This window comes from Ochotona princeps, chromosome 8, assembly GCF_030435755.1.
Source record: "Ochotona princeps isolate mOchPri1 chromosome 8, mOchPri1.hap1, whole genome shotgun sequence".
Classification (NCBI taxonomy): Eukaryota; Metazoa; Chordata; class Mammalia; order Lagomorpha; family Ochotonidae; genus Ochotona; species Ochotona princeps.
This window is the reverse complement of record NC_080839.1, coordinates 77761789-77781631: the sequence shown is the minus strand read 5'-3', so window position 1 is coordinate 77781631 and position 19843 is coordinate 77761789. Positions and strand designations below refer to the sequence as shown.

The window sequence follows — 19843 nt, the reverse complement described above, 5'->3', positions numbered from 1 at the left end:
GGACCAGACAGCATTCTTCTGTCCGGGAATCTGCACTGCACTGCAGACAGACCGTGAGTGAACAAGGCGGCAGATGCGCACATGATGGCAGCTGAGAACTGCGCAATAAAGGAACCAGGCAGGGTCTGAGGCTCACAGGCGAGAACTGGCGCCACCCACAAGGTGACAGGTGCACAGGCGCAAGCCCCGCAGAGGCCTGTGGGGAGAATGTTCTGGAAACAGCAAAGAGAAAACCCACTGAAGGCCCTCTGTAGGCAGCGTGCCTATGGGCAGACACCACAAACCGGAAGCCGGTGGGGGCCCAGGCTCCTGCAGGGAGTGTGATCTGGCTGATCTGGGCACTCTCAGCCAAGTGCTTTACAAGGCTCACAGTGGGGTGGGAGCGACAAGGAACTGAGGCCTAGGAGCAAGTGAGCCCAGATCCCAGCAAGGCTGATGCTGTGGCACCCCCTCCTCAGTCCCCAGATGCTGGGACACCTTCAGGACAGCCACGCATGCTGCCATCCCACACAGTAGTAGGCACTCTCGGTCACACATGCCCTTCAGCTCACCTCCAGCCACACGCCTTAACCGTACTCTCGCGGCAAGAAGATGGGAACTATGTCTGCCAGGCCCCGGTTCCCCACAATAGCTGCCAATTTACATGGATGCTTCAGACTTGGTGCTGCGGACAGACTGCGGGGAGCCGGAGGTGGAGAGCAGGCGGCAGAACCGGGCAGGCGTGGGCAGCTGAGCCCCCGAGCTGCCACATCACACCCAGGGTTCGATGACAATTTGATCACACATCTGGTAACCCGGGTCAGGGATCTGAAAGGCAGCCAGGAACCTAGCTGCAAGCGAGCGCAGCCAATGTATCCGTGAGGTCACGTGTGGAGACAGCGCGACAGGTAGCGGGATACTCTGGGGGGACCCCATCATGGCAGAGAGCCACTGTGCGGCTTTTCTCAGAAAGGCTCCTTCCTAACACATGAACCAACAAAGGCCATGGTGTGGCTCCAGCAAATGGCAAGGGACAGACACCTAGGACAGAGTCTGAGACACAGCAGGTGTCTCATCTTACTGTCACACCTCTGTGTGACAAACACTGGAGCTGTGACATGTGACACGCACTGAGGGACATGGCCCCTGGCGGGGACCTGGGTGCTTCCATGGCAGCAGGAGACAAACAAGCACATGGACACAGCAGCCCCCGCCACGGCCTCCGTGCCCGGTGCGTGGGCACAGCAACCCCCGCTATGGCCTCTGTGCCTGGCGCATGGACACAGCAACCCCCGCCACGGCCTCCGTGCCCGGCGCATGGACACAGCAACCTCCACCATGGCCTCCATGCTCAGTGCATGGACACAGCAACCCCCACCACGGCCTCTGTGCCCAGCGTGCAGCCAACTGCTGCCCCTGCCACGGCCTCCATGCCCTGCGCATGGACACAGATGCTCCCACCACGGCCTCTGTGCCCGGCGCGTGGACACAGCAGCCCCCACCATGGCCTCCGTGCCCTGCAGCCAACGGCTGCCCAGACACGACAGACTCCAGAACAAACAGCTCACTTCAACTGCACACTGTCCATGTCATAAGACCTCCACTATTGCAGTCCATTCTGCTGGCCACATGCACGGTCCCTGGTCCAGCATGACCACCTGCACACACCACCCACCTGGGGCACCTGGGCATTGTGAGGTCCTGCCTGAGCAGAGACACTACCACAGCACACTCCCTTTAGGCCACGCTGAATGCTTGTCACGTGTGTCTGCATGGGGCTCAGTGGGCCCTGCCTTCGGGAAACCACAGGGGTGGGGGTGGGGGTGGGGTTGGGACAAGCAGAGCAGACACCGACCTTGCAGGAGAGGGTACAGTGGCTGGTGAGGCCCAGGAGACATATGGGGAGAGACAAGGACAGCTTCAAACTCTCCATCCGAAGGCACTGAAGGTGAGCCCTCAGGATGAGCCAGACGCAGGGCAGAGAGGGGGTCCCAGGAGAGAGGGTGGCAGCTGGGCAGGGACGCTGTGGTCACCCTGGGTGACCTGCAGCACCTCCCACCCCCCGCTCCGGATGCACAACAGTCCTGGCTAGGAAGCTCCAGCAGGGCACAGAAGGCACAAATGAAGCCATCAGAGATGCGTGCCTGTTGACTCAGTAACCGAGCAAGGCCGGCAGCAGCCAGAATGCTTCCGGTAACCCGTAACCCAAAGCACCATGTAGATGGAGGGCTGGGAGACACTCCACAGGCTGGACGGTGGCAAAGGGCACATGAGGGCCTGTGGGCACCACCCCATTCACAGCATGGTCCCTGGGCACCAAGGAAGGAGCCAGTGTGACTCATCACACAGAATTAGGCTCTGCCCTTGAACAAGGTGCACAAGGTGAGCACAAGGCAACACTCGCACCTGCTGCTTTGGGACAAAGGCCTGGGAGCGCCGGCCAAGGCACAGCCGTGCTTCACTGAGCTCCTCGCCTGGGAGCGCCGGCCAAGGCACAGCTGTGCTCCACCGAGCTCCTCGCCTGGGAGCGCCGGCCAAGGCACAGCTGTGCTCCACCGAGCTCCTCGCCTGGGAGCGCCGGCCAAGGCACAGCTGTGCTCCACTGAGCCCTGCCACAGTGCAGCACTCACCGAGCCCCCGACCCCATCTCGTTAGCCAGCTCTCACGAGTCAGGTAAAAATCACAGCACACAGACTCACTAAGCGATCTCCTCGGCACTCATGCAAGCAGAAGCCAACGCACTTCCGCTGACATCTGTCACTCCGCTAGCCTGGCTGGAGCAGGGCCCACTTTCCCCTTCCCTTCCAGAGGACCCAGGACACTGCCTAAGGCCTGCAGCCCGCCTCCCTGGCGTATATGCGATCTTAGCATGGCCAGCTCCTCTGCCCGACTTCCCTGATTTGCCTGTTCCTGGTTCAGCCTCACAGAACGCTGACTCTCATTTCATGGGCAGCAGGGATGTGTTCCCATCACTGCTCTCAGCAGCCATCCGTCTAGAGAAACTTTCCATCAGTTGGTAAATTTCCTTCCAAGCTCCACCCTTATTGACATTACATGGACAGATGAACTTTATGGAGTTTCCCATCCTGTGAACTGGCTGTGCCTGCAGGGCTTCTTTTTTTTTTAATTATTTTTTTAATAATCTTTCTTAGTTGATTAGGGAACAAAGGGTCAAGGGCTAAAGGGTGAAAGTGGGTAATACCATTGTTTCCACATCAATATCATTTTACTCTGTATCTGGGGTTAGGGAAAAAAAACAAAGGGAAAAGCCCCACCCAAACTCCCACCCATCCCAGATCCCCAACGGGAGGCGCGCTCTGAGGGTCCTGCTCATACAGTTTTGATAGTTCATCAGTTCTGGATTGCTGCCAATCTCTCAGTTCCAATCGCAATGAATCCTATTCAGAATCCACTGGCTGACAGTCTCTTCATGGTTGGGGTTCTAAGATCAGCAGTTCAGTTGGAGGGATCTCCAAAGAAACTTCATCGGAGATGATCACAGGCCTGATTCTTGTGCGAGTTTGCTAGTACAGAGTCCAACACCGTCCGTCACACCAATCAGCTTATGCTCAAGCTGGTCGTTGCAATTGCTGGGTTCGTTCTGTTTCCAGCCCTGCCTTCCTCGTGAACCAACGGGTGTTGTAATCCAGTTCGATCCTGCCCACTTCATGCTCGGTCCTCACGCAAACCGGTTGGAGCTGCAGCCTAGTTGGGGCGACTCCCCATAACTCCCACCAGTTCTGCCCCCTACCCTGGTTCCCATGCTTGCCAGTACGCACCGCAGGCTTGTCAAGTCTGTCCCACATCCTGTTTAGCTCTCGTACGTGTCAATGGGCATTGAAGCCCAGCTCAACCCAACTAACCTACTATCCAGCCCACACACCTACTGGCAGGTGCCCTTCTGTACAGCCACCCCTGCCCCTGTCCTGGTGTTTGTGCTGTCCAATGAGAGTGGTAGCCCCGAAGGAGGTGCCCACTATTTCCTTCTAGGCCACACTCACTCCCAGATTATGCACTCTCCAGGTAGTTCTGGCATTTGACTTGACAGAATTAGCTCCAAGTGCCAGCCTCTGCCAGCTAGTACTGCGGCTAGCCCAACCAACCCTCACCCACTCTAGTTTTTGCTTGCACCAGTCGGAACAGTCAGCCCACCGTGGCCCTTCCCTTATCTAGCCCACATGCGGCCCACAGGTGTAACAGCCCTGCCTAGTCTGATCTGCCCCCATCCCGACTCACGCTTTCCAATGGAAGTAGTTGTCCAGCAGGGGAGCCCACATTCCTCTGTCAGCTTTGCCTCCTCCCCCTGATTATCACATGTGCTGTTTGGGTGCTGCAACCACATCTGGTACGGCTCATCTCACCTTGGCATTCCTTATTGTGTATTAGTATGTGTCGCAACCGAACCTGGCTCAACCCACACTCTGTTCTGGCGCTCGGACTCACCAGCGGGTGATGTGAACAGGTTCAGCCTGGTCTGCCCCCAATCCATGCCATGTGTATACCAGTGGGATAATTTCCATAGCCTGTTCTGGGCTGTTTCCTACTGTGCTTCTTGCCCTTACCTGCAGGGACTGTGTCCTGCCAGAGGAGTTGCCCAGGCTCCTCCATCAGAAACTCTCCCAGTGCCAGGTTTCGCGCATACCAGTGGGTCCATGAGCCAGCCCTGTTCAGTTCACCTCCTGTCCTAGCAGGAACAGTGGTGTTTCCTGACTGTTCTTCAACCCAATCTGGTTCTTATTGTTAGAAGTTTCAACCCAGCCATGGCTCTTCCATACCCCCAATACAGCTTACTTACACATGGTTCAGTAAGGGCTGAGACCTAGCCTAGTCTGTCATACATTTCCCCTGGTCCTGCAGAGCACCAGATGGTGTTGGGGTCTGGCCCAGCTTGGCGCTTCCATTCCCAGTCCACACTTGTGCCAAGTGGGATTACACTCGTATCCTGATCGGAATGCAGCCCCATTTACAGCCCATGCGCTCATTGGTGGGAAACTCAACCTAGCTAGAGTATCCCCTTAGCTGCCCAACTGGGCCTATTTCCAGCCTTAGATCTCGTGAAGGCCAGTGGTTGCTCTGATTCAACTTGGCAGAGCCCCTCTCTTATCCTGTCCCCTTAGATGCTGTGGCTTAGCATCCCTGTCTTACGCAGATCAGTAGGTGCAAGGACCTACTTGGCATGACCTGTGCTCCAACCTGATTTCTGTTGTTTCTTGTGAGTTAAGGTTTGCTCAGCCCTGCCCATTCTGTCCCCTTCCAGTGGCAGCACGGCCCACCCCACATCCTGTTAAAGGATGCACTTTCAGGTGCTGCTGCCTTGACCTGCGCTGACTGTTTTGGGTTCCTGCACCCGTGTGTGATGGCAGGTGGCATGGTCACATCTAGCTTAGTCCACCCCAACCCCAGCTTGCGAGCTAACCAGGGAGAACCTGTATTTCCACAGGGTTGGGCCCACACAACCCCACAGAGTCTACCCCAGACCAAGTTCTCTCGCGTGCTGGATAGAGTCTTGACCCTGCCAAATGTGACCACTCCACCACTCCACCAAACACTTGGGTAATGGTACCCATCACTGCCAAAGAGGCCCCCATCCATAGCATTGGTGTGGGCTAGTGTGTCACGATCAGTGATGTTCTAGGCAAACAAGCCATTTCTGTATTCCGAATTGGGTTGGCATATCTGACTAACCATAATTGTCTCCTGGGTACTTCCCTCCAAACCACCAGGTCTCAGTCCCCACGTATGCCTAAAACTTCCATGACCCTGTCACTGGGAATCACCCAAGATTCACTACTCACCTACACTAAAATTGGACTTAGTCATGGGTGTCCCCAGGCAGCAAACATATTTTTAAAAACCCCAGAGTTTGCCGCCGGGTGGCCAGCAGGCAAAGCCTGGCACCACATGGTGCATTGGCCGCCCTGGGGGAGGCCAAGGACTCGTTCACTGCCTTGCGGCAGTGTCTTTGGCGTGAGCCCCCAGCATTGGGTCCGACCTGGCAGGGGCACCCCCCACAGCCTCCACACTGTGAGGAGTGGCACTTGCCCTCAAACCCAAGGCCCGAACCCCTCCCAAACTCATCCAGCCACAAGATATTAGCAGCTGGGTGGAGCTAGAAATTTTAACCCAGTTCCCAAGTTCCCTCATGGCGCACTTACCCCCTGCATGGCTTCTACTATTTGCACAGAACCCCTGTACATTTCCTCGGAATCCTGAGCCACCTTCCAGTATTCCCCAGCTTCCCCTTCTAACTGGTGAGCGCAGAGCAAGGCATCTCCATCTGTGTGCACCTGCTAAGGTGGATGTGAGTGCCAACGGCTTCAGCAGTTCAGCCAGCCCGCCAACAGAAGCTTGTGCTGACAGTCCTGGCCTGCAACCTGACAGCTTATGCACATCTCCAAACTGTAGGTGAGGGCCTCCCCCCTCAGTCAACAGCATAGGGCTCTGGGCGGCACACGGCCTGTGTGCCAGCTGCAGGGCCAGACTGGGCGAGGGCTGCCCCCAAAGGCTCTTCCACCTTCACAAGGGGTGAGCCTTGGCCTGGGTGCTCCTTCAGCCAGCTGTCTTCCGTCCCCTCCATCCCAGGACCTTGAGCACGGACACTTGGCCCACTGCCCCCTCCTGCCCTCATGGCTCTTCATGGTCTTCCTGCCCACCCCGTGTACACAGGAAGCTCAAAGTACACAGAACAAACAAGCCTACTGCAGCTCTCTTGGGGGTCGTGCATCTAGGCCCTGCAACCCTGGGAGATCTGCACAACTTGGCCCCAGTTCTCTCTCAGTACGGAAGCGCTTTCATGTCCTCGCTGCTGGCACAGCAGCATCCAAGTCATCGATTACTGCTCTCAAGATCATCAGTAAATGCCGGAAACACTGGGGAGAATTCCTCGTGTTTTCCCAACTGTTGATGATGCTTTTGGTCTCCAGGGCCCGGTACGTGCTCAGCCAAATTGCTCACAGCCTCACAGAGCAGCCCACATGATTCTCCAACCGTGCTTACCAGCACGCAACACATCATGGGCTGTCTAATTCCAGGAGTTCTTGGAGGGCTCTCACTTGCTACAAGCCTAGCTGTAAACCTCATTTATTCGGGGCAGACTCCATTTAAAGAAGCCACATCAAACGGTTTGTGGAAACAAGAGACAATAGCTTGCCAAGTCTGGAAGCTTGGTACTTTGCCATCCTGTTCCTCATTTTCACCTTCCTCCGATGTGGTGTCTACCATAAATTGCAGACTGCCAACTCTTATTCCTTCATTCTCATCCTGCTTCCTCAAATTACAGTACTGTCAGGCACCTACACAAACCCATACTTCTGTCACAGGCACACAGTGCTCAAATCCACAACCTGGAACAAACTCTTGAACACACACTACACTCCTTTCTCACTCTGTTTACGAAGCATCCGTGCAGCTGTTGGGTTGTGAACTGATACTACAGAACACCTGAACGTTTCTTTGGTCAGCTAGGGTCCCTTGATGGTTACACCATGACAACATGTGATCTGGACTGTTCCTCAAAGTCTCTCTGATCAAGGGGCACAGGGACAGAATACACAGAGTCCGGCCGGCTCACTTGCCCATGCCCAAGCACCTGCGACAGGACCGCTGGCATCCAGTACTCACAGCCCTGGTGGGCTTCTGACGTCTTCTGAACACACTGCTGCTTTCAATGACTTCTTTCTTTAATAAGATTGAATCTGTTTTGTTTCGGCTTGCCTGGTTGGTTGTTTCAGATGTAATTCCCCTTTACTCAAGTTTGTTCTTCAAAAATCTGTGTAAGGCCCAGCATGGTAGCCTGGTGGCTAAGTCCTCACTTTGCATGTGCCAGGATCCCATACGGGTGCCAATTTGGGTCACTCCACACATGGCCGCAATGACTGGAGCTAAGCCAACCTAAAGCCAGGAGCCAGGAGTCCTTCAAGGTCTCCCACACGGGTGCAGGGTCCCATGGCTTTGGGCCGTCCTCTATTGCTTTCCTAGGCCAGAATAAGGAAGCTGGCTGGCAAGTGGAGCAGCCAGGACATGAACCATTTGTCCATACGGGATCCTGGCACTTTCAAGGTGAGGATTTAGCCAATGAGTCATCATACCGGGACCAAGATCTCTCTTTCATAACTCTTTTTTAGTTGGTTTTGTGTTAATCTGTGTGGTAAAACCCACTTTCCTCATCAGGGAGAAACGGACGTCCTCTTCTGAAACTCTCATTTCCTGGAGTAATCTTCCTCTGAGCTCACGCAGCTCCACTCCGTTCCTGCTATAGAGCTGCTTTTCCTGAGTATCGCGATGACTGTTCCATTTTTTCTTCCATTGTTTTCACCACTCACACGTGCTGTCCGATTGACTCAACACAGACACAAAGGCAGATCTTCCGGGGCTAGTGATGGGGTGTGGCACATAAAGCCGCCACCTGCAACACCAGCACCCCACTGCGGCCCCAATTCGAGTCCCAGCTGCTCCACTTCCCATCCACCCATTCAGCTCCCTACCAAGGCGTCTGGGAAAGCAGTGGAGGCTGGCCCACGTGTTTCAGCCCCTGCACCCACGTCGGAGGCTTGGAAGACGCTCCAGGCTCTTGGTTTTGTGCTCGCCCAGCCCCAGCGACTGTGATCATTTGGGAAGTGAATCAGCATATAGATGACAGCCTTTTCTCTCTTTCTCCCCTAATTCTGCCTTTCAAATACGTAATAAATCTTAAAAAAAAAAAAAAAAAGGAAAAGGAAATCCCCCACATCTTGTTCAGTGGTGTGCATTTCTGGGTCAGCCACAATGGATATAAACACCCAGAATCTCCAACTTCCTGCCTTGTTCCCAGGTGTTGGCAGAGGCACCTTACTGAAGCCGGAGCAAGCAGGTTCCTAAGGGCTCATGCTTGTCTCCCAACTGACATTCTGTCAGTTTTGTACCAAGACAAGAGGACCCTCCCCCACCTCAACCCAGAGCCAGGGAGGGAAAAAATCCCCTTGCCAGGAATAGCCAGGAATTCGTTCTCTGCTGATGCTGCTAGCAACGTCCAAAGCACCTGCGTAGAGGCTGCGTGTGAGATTCTTCCCCAGACAGGCAGACGGACAGGGCAGCCCACGCTCCAGCACCGCCAAGCAGCTCTCACCATGGACCCCACGCATGACGGGCAGAAGCGACAGAGACCCACAGAAGAGGAGGCACTCCCGGGGGACAGCGTCCCCTTTATGAGCAATGCAGAGGCTTCCATCAGGATTTGAAAATGCTTTCCAATCCAGAGTGTCACAGGAAATTTACTTGTAACACATTTGAAACTTTTTAAGGATAATTTTAAAGCACAGGGTACTTTTGCAACATACAGTATTACCAGAGACCACTTACAAGAGGAAAAATTCTGAATTCATAAAGGATTTCCCAGTTGAATTGCTCAGTAATGATACTGCATATGAACTACAACATGCCACCACGCTGCGCCCTTTACCCGCCAAGTCAGGAGAGAATGAGAATGGGCTACTGAATCAAGGTTGGAGTCTTACCCTGAAAAATCAGCCGAATATTGTCCATAATCAAAGATATAGACTCTAGTAATTTGGCACACTGTGAGGTATCCCAAAGCAAACACAAAACAATATCTGCAAAACAAAAATAAACCACATTAGTGAAAATCAGTCATATGCTTAAGAGTACATTTTCAAGTAACTTATTAACAAAATGATACGGTTCGAAAACCCAGTGCCTCTACATCCACCCCCAAACAGCTCTGGCTAATGAGTCAGGAGAAACCTGCCAGGACCCGCGTAGGGCGCAGGTGACAACTCCAACCGTGACTGCGCTCAGTCCCCGCCCTGCTGACGCCTTCTGAGCGACACCTAGCTACATGCAGCCGCAACATAAAATGCATCCCTGGAGCTGCTGCTTCACTCAGTTCTCTTTTCCTAGAGAACAGACTTAGCACAAACAAGTTTGGCCACTTGTTGTCAAGAGTCTAAAACCACACATCCTATGGGACAGGAAAGGCCATTCAAATGTTACAGGCAAAAAGACTGGGTGAGTTCACGAAACTGAGATGTTTGGGGCATTCAAAATAATGAAGAACACAGCATGGCAGGAGACTCAGAAACAGACTGCAGACTGTACCCCCACTGCACCAGGTAAAGGCTGCATTGCAAGCTGAGGAGACTAGGATGAACAGGTAACAACTACATGCCCATCTCATCCTAAAATCAAAGGTAAAAAAATCTTATTTGGATAAATTTAATTAAAAAAATTTTTAAGTTTATTTATCTGAAAAGTAGAGTTATACAGAGGGAGAGACACAGATATTCCTTCTGTTAGCCTGAGCCAGGCCAGAGTCAGGAGCTTCATTTGGGTCTTCCACATGGGAGGGGGACACAAGTGCCTGGGGTCTCCCACAAGCACCTGGGCCGTCTTCTGCTTTCCCCGGACCACAGCAGGGAGCTAGGCCAGGAGCAGAGCAGCCAGATCCAGCTGGAGCCCTTCCAGGATGCCAGCACCACGGATGGCAACCGCGTGTGCTTCACCACAGAGGCAGACCCTGAATTAAACTCTGAAACTAGCCAAGGGCGACACAGAGGGTTCATGAGCTGGTTCATTCACATCTGAATTCCTCCTGAGCAAAGGAGACAGAAGGAAGCTTCCCAATTCAAATGTTTTAGGAAGCTGATGTGTTCATGAGCCCGGCATCTGACCGGAAGCACCTGTGTGCACACAAGGCTCCCCCGCAGGCCAAGTTCCTCCCTTGCCAGCTCCAGATGTGTCGCATCATCACTCTGGCAGTACCCACCTCACACCCTACAGAGACGTGTTCTAAGCGAACTGGATTGGAAGTGGAACAGCCAGGAACTGAAGCAGTGCCCATGTGGGATGCCATTGTTGCAGATGCAGGCTTGATGGGCGGCATTACAATGCCGACCTCACAAGTCTTGAGGCTGGAAGTGAGGGGTGGGGAGCAGCTGAGCCACTTGGGAGTACTTCCTGTTATCTCAACGCCCACAGGAAATGGGTTTGGTTCCTCCTGCTTTGTAGATAAAGACCTTCCCCCTCCCACCCGACCAGGTTCACTCCAGTTTAGCAGGCCAAGGCTGACCCAAGTTGACCTACAGCTCGCTGCCCACACTCAGTGTCGCACATCAACAGGCTCAGAGCCCCAGCCGCCAGCCACCATGACAGGAAACACAGGGCCACAAATGGAATGACAAGGGTGACAACTGGAGTCCAGGAAATGATGAACATCCCGTGTGTTTCATTAACAACTTCAACACTTGTTAATTAAGCAGAGCGCACAGACCAGTCCTGACGGTGCGGCGGGCACACTTGCTTTGCTGTTGGAACGTGGGCACCAGGCAGCCGCCACTGCCCAGGACAGCAGAGTGAGGGACAGCAGCAGCAAGCAGCTGACACTGCTGCCGCCCACAGTAAGGAAACAGAAGACGCACCGAGTTCCTTGGAGTACCAGCGCGGGAGCAGGCGGAGTGGGAAGAGATGAACCAGAACAGCAGTGTTCCAGCTGAGACAGAGGTGCGGGCAGGACAGGTGTCTGGCCAGCAGCATGCCCTTATAAAGGATCGGGACACACAGTGAAGTAGGGATAGCCTTCAGCAGCCCTGGAGGGACCGGGGGTGCGTCCTGCACGGACCGCACAGATGCGGTTTCCAGACACTCAGGGCTCTGCTGCTTGAACTTCTGCGAGACAAGGCAGCTGCCTCCAGATGTGCTGTATCCCAGCCCTAGCTGGAACGGGGGCATCTGTGGGGGGCACCCAGGTGACCCCGGTCTTGTGGAGTGGGTTATCATCAGATATGGGAGAAGAAGGCCAGCTCAGGGAGTGTGGGCACGAGCCAGGGTCTGAAAGAACATCCCAGGCAGCGGGGCACCAAGTGGCTTGCATTCAGATTTCCCATGGCAACAGCGCCTGTGCTGTCCACCCTGCGACACAGCAGGTGGCAGGAACAAATCCTGTCCCTCCAGTTCCTCAGGTGGAGAGGAATGTCCATGAGGAACTACTCCGGGAAGTGCTACCTGCTCCAGGTGTGACTCAGATGACAAGACGAACAATTGAGTGTGCTGCCCTGATGCAAGGAGCCTGGGGCCTCGGGAGAAGATGGGGCGTGTTGCATGTAGGTTGGGGACATGTAGGGGCCGGGACACACAGTCCACCACTGACAGCCCCCACTGCGCAGCTGGGCTCAATGCCCCTCTGGCTGGAGTCCATGCCGGCTCACCAATGGGCCACAGGGACAGGCTTCGGGAACCTGCAGCCAGGTGTACCTCCTCCCCGAGGGAGGCCTCCTGGATGTCCCACTTGGAAATGCTGCCCCATTCACCTGTGAGCCTGCTGCTTGAAATGAACCACAGCCGCCCACCGAGGAGGACTGGCTCCGTCAGCGTGGGACTCTGTTCAGGAAGATGGGAAACCCCCATGGCAGGGATGAGCCAGAGGAAAAAGTACTGCGGTGGATGCGCTTAATAAAGTCAGGCTACTGCACTGTGACAGGTGCAACTCCTAGGAAGCCAAGGGAACAGTACGCTTAGACAAAAACATGTTTAAATACTCAGTATCTTGTCAGCCTTTGGCTTAAGGGCACAGTGGAGAAGAAGCACACACAGTGCTGACGACACAGACATGCACTTGAAAACTCAAGTGACTTTGAAGCTCACTTTCCTGAAAGCCATTTCTAAACTTAGCATCATAATCCCAACCAAAGCTAGCCAGCTGATGGTCAAGGTCTTCGGGAAAACAAACAGAGGAGGAGGAAGACCTGCCTCGCTTTTATCTTCAGCACATGAAAGAATACTCCGTTCTGTTTCAGACACAGATCAAAAGATCAGCTACACAGAAGAAAGTTCCCCAGAAAAACAAAACAAAACAAAAAGGCTCACTGTGCAATGGAAAAGCTTATTATAAAGCTGGTACACTAGTGGGAAGACGAACGAGGGAAATGAAACTAAAACAACACTAGCTCTCGTCTCATCTCCTGGTTCACACCACACACACACACACACACACACACACACACACACCCTGGGAACTTATGCAAAAAGTAAAAAAATAATACTTCGAATGTTCTGCACCTTAATTGTCGACCAATGTCTTGTTAGAGTTACAAGCCAGTCTAGATTATCCTAAAATCTGCCAAGATCAGCAAAATTATACTTCAACACAACAAATGGCTAAATACTAAAATGAAATAGACACGAGACAGCTGAATGGTACCTAATAGCCATTTTAAGGTACATAGCAGCCGGTCCTGTATACAAACTAAAACTGAAATGTCAATGAGCAAATCATAGGTTATGGTTAAGAACTTGTTTTTTTTGTTTGTTTGTTTTTTGTTTTTTTAACACACTGGTTACGCAAAACCATGTCAATTCCATAATGTTACAAATTGCTGTTGATGTTATATTGGGACTCTTAATTGACTGGGATGATATTCTACCAGCTCTAACTTTGGACCAAAAATGGTCTCCCCAAGAAACTGTTCAACCCATCTGGACAATAAGTAGCTGGACTCTATGCTTGGTATATGTTTGTAAGGAAAGAATCTTGATTGAATTTGAACTGTAATACTGCACCAAGGTGGAGGAATCCACCGGGGGGAGGGGCGTTGGGGGGGTGGGGGGATTCCCAGAGCCTATGAAACTGTCACATAATGCAAAATAATTAATAAAAAATAATTAAAAAAAAATAATACTTCGGCAGGGTGTGTCATACGCACACAGGAATGCCCACACAAGTCTTGCGTGCCGATGTCTTCAGAAGCCTGAGGAAATTAAAAAAGTTTGACCGGGCTTGGCAGCGTGGCCTAGTGGCTAAGGTCCTCGCCTTGACCCCATATGGCCGCTGGTTCTAATCCCGGCAGCTCCACTTCCTCTCTATCTCTCCTCCTCTCAGTATATCTGACTTTGTAATAAAAAATAAAATAAATCTTTAAAAAAAAAGTCTGACCAATATTCATTACTGAACATCAGAAATTCCTTCAGCGCCCCCTCCCCTCCCCACTCCTCCCTGCCTCTTCTAGAGGGAGGGCTGGGAGAGAGCCTGCAGCCTGAGCCAGGGTGTGCGGCCTGCGCTCCCTCGGGATCAGACCTTTCCAAGCCCGTGAGCCAGTCCAACTTCAAACACCCTTTGAAAAGACACAAGTGCAGCCTCTACTGTGTCCGAATTAAGGCTACAGCCTTTCCACACCGACACAGCAGCCTCACCTCTTGCTCCTCTCTTGAAGTTGCTATTGGATCTATACGTGTCACGAGAAGCCGATCTTTAGAAATCACACTACTGCCTTAGGTAAGTTGACCTACACTTCAGGCCAACTTGCTACTTGTTTGTTTATTAGAAAGTCAGATTTACAGAAGAGAAGGAGATATAAAAATTTTCCATCTGCTGGTTCAGTTTCCAAGTGGCCACAATGGCTGGAGCTGAGCCAATCTAATCCAGGAACCAAGGACATCTTCTGGGTCTCCCATGCAGGTGTAGGGTCCCAAGGCCCTGGGCTACCTTCTACTGCCCTCCGAGGAGACAAGTGGGGAGCTGGGTGGGAAGTGGAACAGCCAGAACACAAACTGGTGTCCATATGAGATCCCAGCAGAGGCAAGGTAAGGATTTAGACACTAAGGTATTGCACCAGGCCTCAGGCCAAATTCTATAGCAAGTCTCCAAGTTTGCACACACACTAAAGAAGTCAGGCACAACTAACAGGATCTTGAGTTTTCAGTGGTCCAGGAGCAGCAGGCCACCATCATGCTAGACCTGGTGCCTGATGCCAGGGTCTTGGAGTGGGGGGCACTGATGGGCTTTGGAGGGTCAGGTGCCTGAGGCCAGGGTCCTGGATAGGCCACACCACAGCACACCATTACACTTGGCCAGGGGCTTGAGGCTGGGGTGCTGGGTGGATGTGTTGAAGGGATCAAGAATGGCTTTTGGCAAGCCAAGTGCCTGACAAGTCCAGGGCAGGTTGCATCCACTGTGCAACACTGCACTGGTCTGGGAGGAACACATCAGAGCCCCATCAGTTCTAGGTGGTTAGACTCATGCGAGGACAAGAAATCTTGACTTTCTTGTCCTGCTGGTCCCAGACACAACAGGATTTCTGGCCTCAGGGACCAGAGCCCAGGGGGGTGCTTCCTGGCATCGGAGCACACAGAGCATGCCACTCTGCCTCTCCTGCGGATTCCTGTGTGGGAGAGACGATCGTGCTCAGGTACCCCAGAGGATAAGTCCACCTGTTCGTGTGAATCCATTGAGGCTCTCAGATGCCACTTCAGCTTCCTGGGGTGGCACTGAAGATGCATGGGACGCAACCATTGGCACTCATGAGATGGAACCATTCGATGAGACAAGAAGAGATTTCCAAACACCAAACATGCAAGGCCTACAGCCCTAATCAGCACGAAGCAGCTACAGAAACAAGATGAACCTGTACCTTCCAGCAACTGTTAAAAATGCAGATTGGGGCCCGGCGGCGTGGCCTAGCGGCTAAAAGTCCTCGCCTTGAATGCCCCGGGATCCCATATGGGCGCCGGTTCTAATCCCGGCAGCTCCACTTCCCATCCAGCTCCCTGCTTGTGGCCTGGGAAAGCAGTCGAGGACGGCCCAAAGATTTGGGACCCTGCACCCGCGTGGGAGACCCGGAAAAGGTTCCAGGATCCCGGCTTCGGATCGGCGCGCACCGGCCCGTTGCGGCTCACTTGGGGAGTGAAACATCGGACGGAAGATCTTCCTCTCTGTCTCTCCTCCTCTCTGTATATCTGACTTTGTAATAAAATAAATAAATCTTTAAAAAAAATGCAGATTGGAAGGCTCTCAGGTGAGATGGTGTCGGGGATGAGACGGGCCAGCACAGTGGCAAGCCCGGAAGCCACACCTTCCCTGCCCTACGTACCACATTCTGCCTACGTGTCAAGCCAACGTGCCCTTTCCCAGGATGTACACCCCCCGCCGGGCCTTGGGGTGATGTCACACTGTCCTCTTCTCCTTAAGCTCACAGGAAGGCAGGCAGTGGGGCGAGGAACCCTGTCTCTCGTCGCGGACACAAGGTCACAGTAGAGGCATCCCTCTGCCACCTTTCTCTCCCTGCTGTGACTTCCTCACCTTGGAAATACACTTAAAAAAAAAAAAAGAAATATCTGTGACTACACTAATTGTATGTATCATAAACTATTTATCACATATAGGTTAACAGCACTAACAAAAATGTTCCACTAGAGCATGCCCCACACCCGGGACTTGGGGTGGGTGGGAAACTGGGTGTGGCTTCTCCCTCAATATCCCCCTTTACCTCAGATACATGATGGAAACAATATGGATATAATACTATTACCCACTTCCCTATCCCCCTGAACCTTTTTTTTTTTTTACCGTAATTAACTATGTAAAGATTGTCAACAAGAATACAATAAATTATTAATAAAAAAGTTCCACAAATCAATAAGAAGCAGATGAAGAATTGAAATGTAAAATGGATGAGAAAATTATAGAGAAAAAATTTAAAATAATAGCCAGATCATTAGAAAACTAAATGAGCCTTGCAATCAGGAAAAATCAGGAATAACTATCAGAAGGACACGATTTTTCTCCAACATGCATCATATACACACACACAGGGCTCTGTACATTTGGGCAGACATATAGCTCCCCAAAATCCAGTTCCATCTTAAATTTACCAAGGTTCCCTGATGACCAGGCATGCTCTCTGAGCTCTTAAAACACCACAGGGAGAGGAGCTACACCCATAAAATGCACCACAGCCTCTAAAATCTCAATCACTCTTACTGCCTGAAACAACACTAAGTAAAAATAGATTACTAAAATTAACATTTCACATTTTTAAACTTTATCAGAGGATTTAAAATTGTATCTGTTGCTTGCATTACTTATTGTACAGCACTAGATTATTCTTTAAAAAAAAAAGTGCTGGGGGGTTGGCAGAGAAAGTCAGCTGCCAACACCAGAAGCTGGCTGTTCACATTTCTGCCACTCACCCAGTAAGTTGCATCTGCTGGCTGTTCCGGCAGCCGCAGCACACACAGGGACGGAGGCTAGCAAGCCAAGGACACTCGGCAGAACGAGAAGACACTCGGTCCTCGGGGTACGCTGACCTGTCTCGGGTGAAGACACTCTGTCCTCGGGGTACGCTGACCTGTCTCGGGTGAAGACACTCTGTCCTCAGGGATGTGCTGACCTGTCTCGGGTGAAGACACTCGGTCCTCAGGGATGTGCTGACCTGTCTCGGGTGAAGACACTCTGTCCTCAGGGATGTGCTGACCTGTCTCGGGTGAAGACACTCTGTCCTCAGGGATGTGCTGACCTGTCTCGGGTGAAGACACTCGGTCCTCAGGGATGTGCTGACCTGTCTCGGGTGAAGACACTCTGTCCTCAGGGATGTGCTGACCTGTCTCGGGTGAAGACACTCGGTCCTCAGGGTTGTGCTGACCTGTCTCGGGTGAAGACACTCGGTCCTCGGGGTACGCTGACCTGTCTCGGGTGAAGACACTCTGTCCTCAGGGATGTGCTGACCTGTCTCGGGTGAAGACACTCGGTCCTCGGGGTACGCTGACCTGTCTCGGGTGAAGACACTCGGTCCTCGGGGTACGCTGACCTGTCTCGGGTGAAGACACTCGGTCCTCAGGGTTGTGCTGACCTGTCTCGGGTGAAGACACTCTGTCCTCAGGGATGTGCTGACCTGTCTCGAGTGAAGACACTCGGTCCTCGGGGTACGCTGACCTGTCTCGGGTGAAGACACTCTGTCCTCAGGGATGTGCTGACCTGTCTCGGGTGAAGACACTCGGTCCTCAGGGATGTGCTGACCTGTCTCGGGTGAAGACACTCGGTCCTCAGGGATGTGCTGACCTGTCTCGGGTGAAGACACTCGGTCCTCGGGGTACGCTGACCTGTCTCGGGTGAAGACACTCTGTCCTCAGGGATGTGCTGACCTGTCTCGGGTGAAGACACTCGGTCCTCGGGGTACGCTGACCTGTCTCGGGTGAAGACACTCGGTCCTCGGGGTACGCTGACCTGTCTCGGGTGAAGACACTCGGTCCTCAGGGTTGTGCTGACCTGTCTCGGGTGAAGACACTCTGTCCTCGGGGTACGCTGACCTGTCTCGGGTGAAGACACTCTGTCCTCGGGGTACGCTGACCTGTCTCGGGTGAAGACACTCTGTCCTCGGGGTACACTGACCTGTCTCGGGTGAAGACACTCGGTCCTCGGGGTACGCTGACCTGTCTCGGGTGAAGACACTCTGTCCTCAGGGATGTGCTGACCTGTCTCGGGTGAAGACACTCTGTCCTCAGGGATGTGCTGACCTGTCTCGGGTGAAGACACTCTGTCCTCAGGGTACGCTGACCTGTCTCGGGTGAAGACACTCTGTCCTCAGGGATGTGCTGACCTGTCTCGGGTGAAGACACTCTGTCCTCAGGGATGTGCTGACCTGTCTCGGGTGAAGACACTCGGTCCTCGGGGTACGCTGACCTGTCTCGGGTGAAGACACTCTGTCCTCAGGGTTGTGCTGACCTGTCTCGGGTGAAGACACTCGGTCCTCGGGGTACGCTGACCTGTCTCGGGTGAAGACACTCTGTCCTCGGGGTACACTGACCTGTCTCGGGTGAAGACACTCGGTCCTCGGGGTACGCTGACCTGTCTCGGGTGAAGACACTCTGTCCTCAGGGATGTGCTGACCTGTCTCGGGTGAAGACACTCGGTCCTCGGGGTACGCTGACCTGTCTCGGGTGAAGACACTCGGTCCTCGGGGTACGCTGACCTGTCTCGGGTGAAGACACTCGGTCCTCAGGGTTGTGCTGACCTGTCTCGGGTGAAGACACTCTGTCCTCGGGGTACGCTGACCTGTCTCGGGTGAAGACACTCTGTCCTCGGGGTACACTGACCTGTCTCGGGTGAAGACACTCGGTCCTCGGGGTACGCTGACCTGTCTCGGGTGAAGACACTCTGTCCTCAGGGATGTGCTGACCTGTCTCGGGTGAAGACACTCTGTCCTCAGGGATGTGCTGACCTGTCTCGGGTGAAGACACTCTGTCCTCAGGGATGTGCTGACCTGTCTCGGGTGAAGACACTCTGTCCTCAGGGATGTGCTGACCTGTCTCGGGTGAAGACACTCTGTCCTCAGGGATGTGCTGACCTGTCTCGGGTGAAGACACTCTGTCCTCAGGGATGTGCTGACCTGTCTCGGGTGAAGACACTCTGTCCTCAGGGATGTGCTGACCTGTCTCGGGTGAAGACACTCTGTCCTCGGGGTACGCTGACCTGTCTCGGGTGAAGACACTCTGTCCTCGGGGTACGCTGACCTGTCTCGGGTGAAGACACTCTGTCCTCGGGGTACACTGACCTGTCTCGGGTGAAGACACTCGGTCCTCGGGGTACGCTGACCTGTCTCGGGTGAAGACACTCTGTCCTCAGGGATGTGCTGACCTGTCTCGGGTGAAGACACTCTGTCCTCAGGGATGTGCTGACCTGTCTCGGGTGAAGACACTCTGTCCTCGGGGTATGCTGACCTGTCTCGGGTGAAGACACTCTGTCCTCAGGGATGTGCTGACCTGTCTCGGGTGAAGACACTCTGTCCTCAGGGATGTGCTGACCTGTCTCGGGTGAAGACACTCGGTCCTCGGGGTACGCTGACCTGTCTCGGGTGAAGACACTCTGTCCTCGGGGTACACTGACCTGTCTCGGGTGAAGACACTCGGTCCTCGGGGTACGCTGACCTGTCTCGGGTGAAGACACTCTGTCCTCGGGGTACACTGACCTGTCTCGGGTGAAGACACTCGGTTCTCGGGGTACGCTGACCTGTCTCGGGTGAAGACACTCTGTCCTCAGGGATGTGCTGACCTGTCTCGGGTGAAGACACTCTGTCCTCAGGGATGTGCTGACCTGTCTCGGGTG

General features: G+C 53.4%; 1 protein-coding gene across 2 annotated transcripts in view; it reads right to left on the bottom strand.

Moving 5' to 3' along the window:
- Nucleotides 1-19843, bottom strand: part of MBOAT2 (membrane bound O-acyltransferase domain containing 2) — a 106704-nt gene that overhangs the window by 24323 nt on the left and 62538 nt on the right. Inside the window, exon 4 of one of the 2 annotated variants that reach the window (XM_058668303.1) lies at nucleotides 9471-9566. The exons of the other annotated variant lie outside the window; for it this stretch is intronic. Coding sequence (XP_058524286.1) covers nucleotides 9471-9566 — 96 coding nt within the window. The remainder of the gene's footprint in view (nucleotides 1-9470; nucleotides 9567-19843) is intronic. 2 annotated transcript variants of the gene reach the window in all.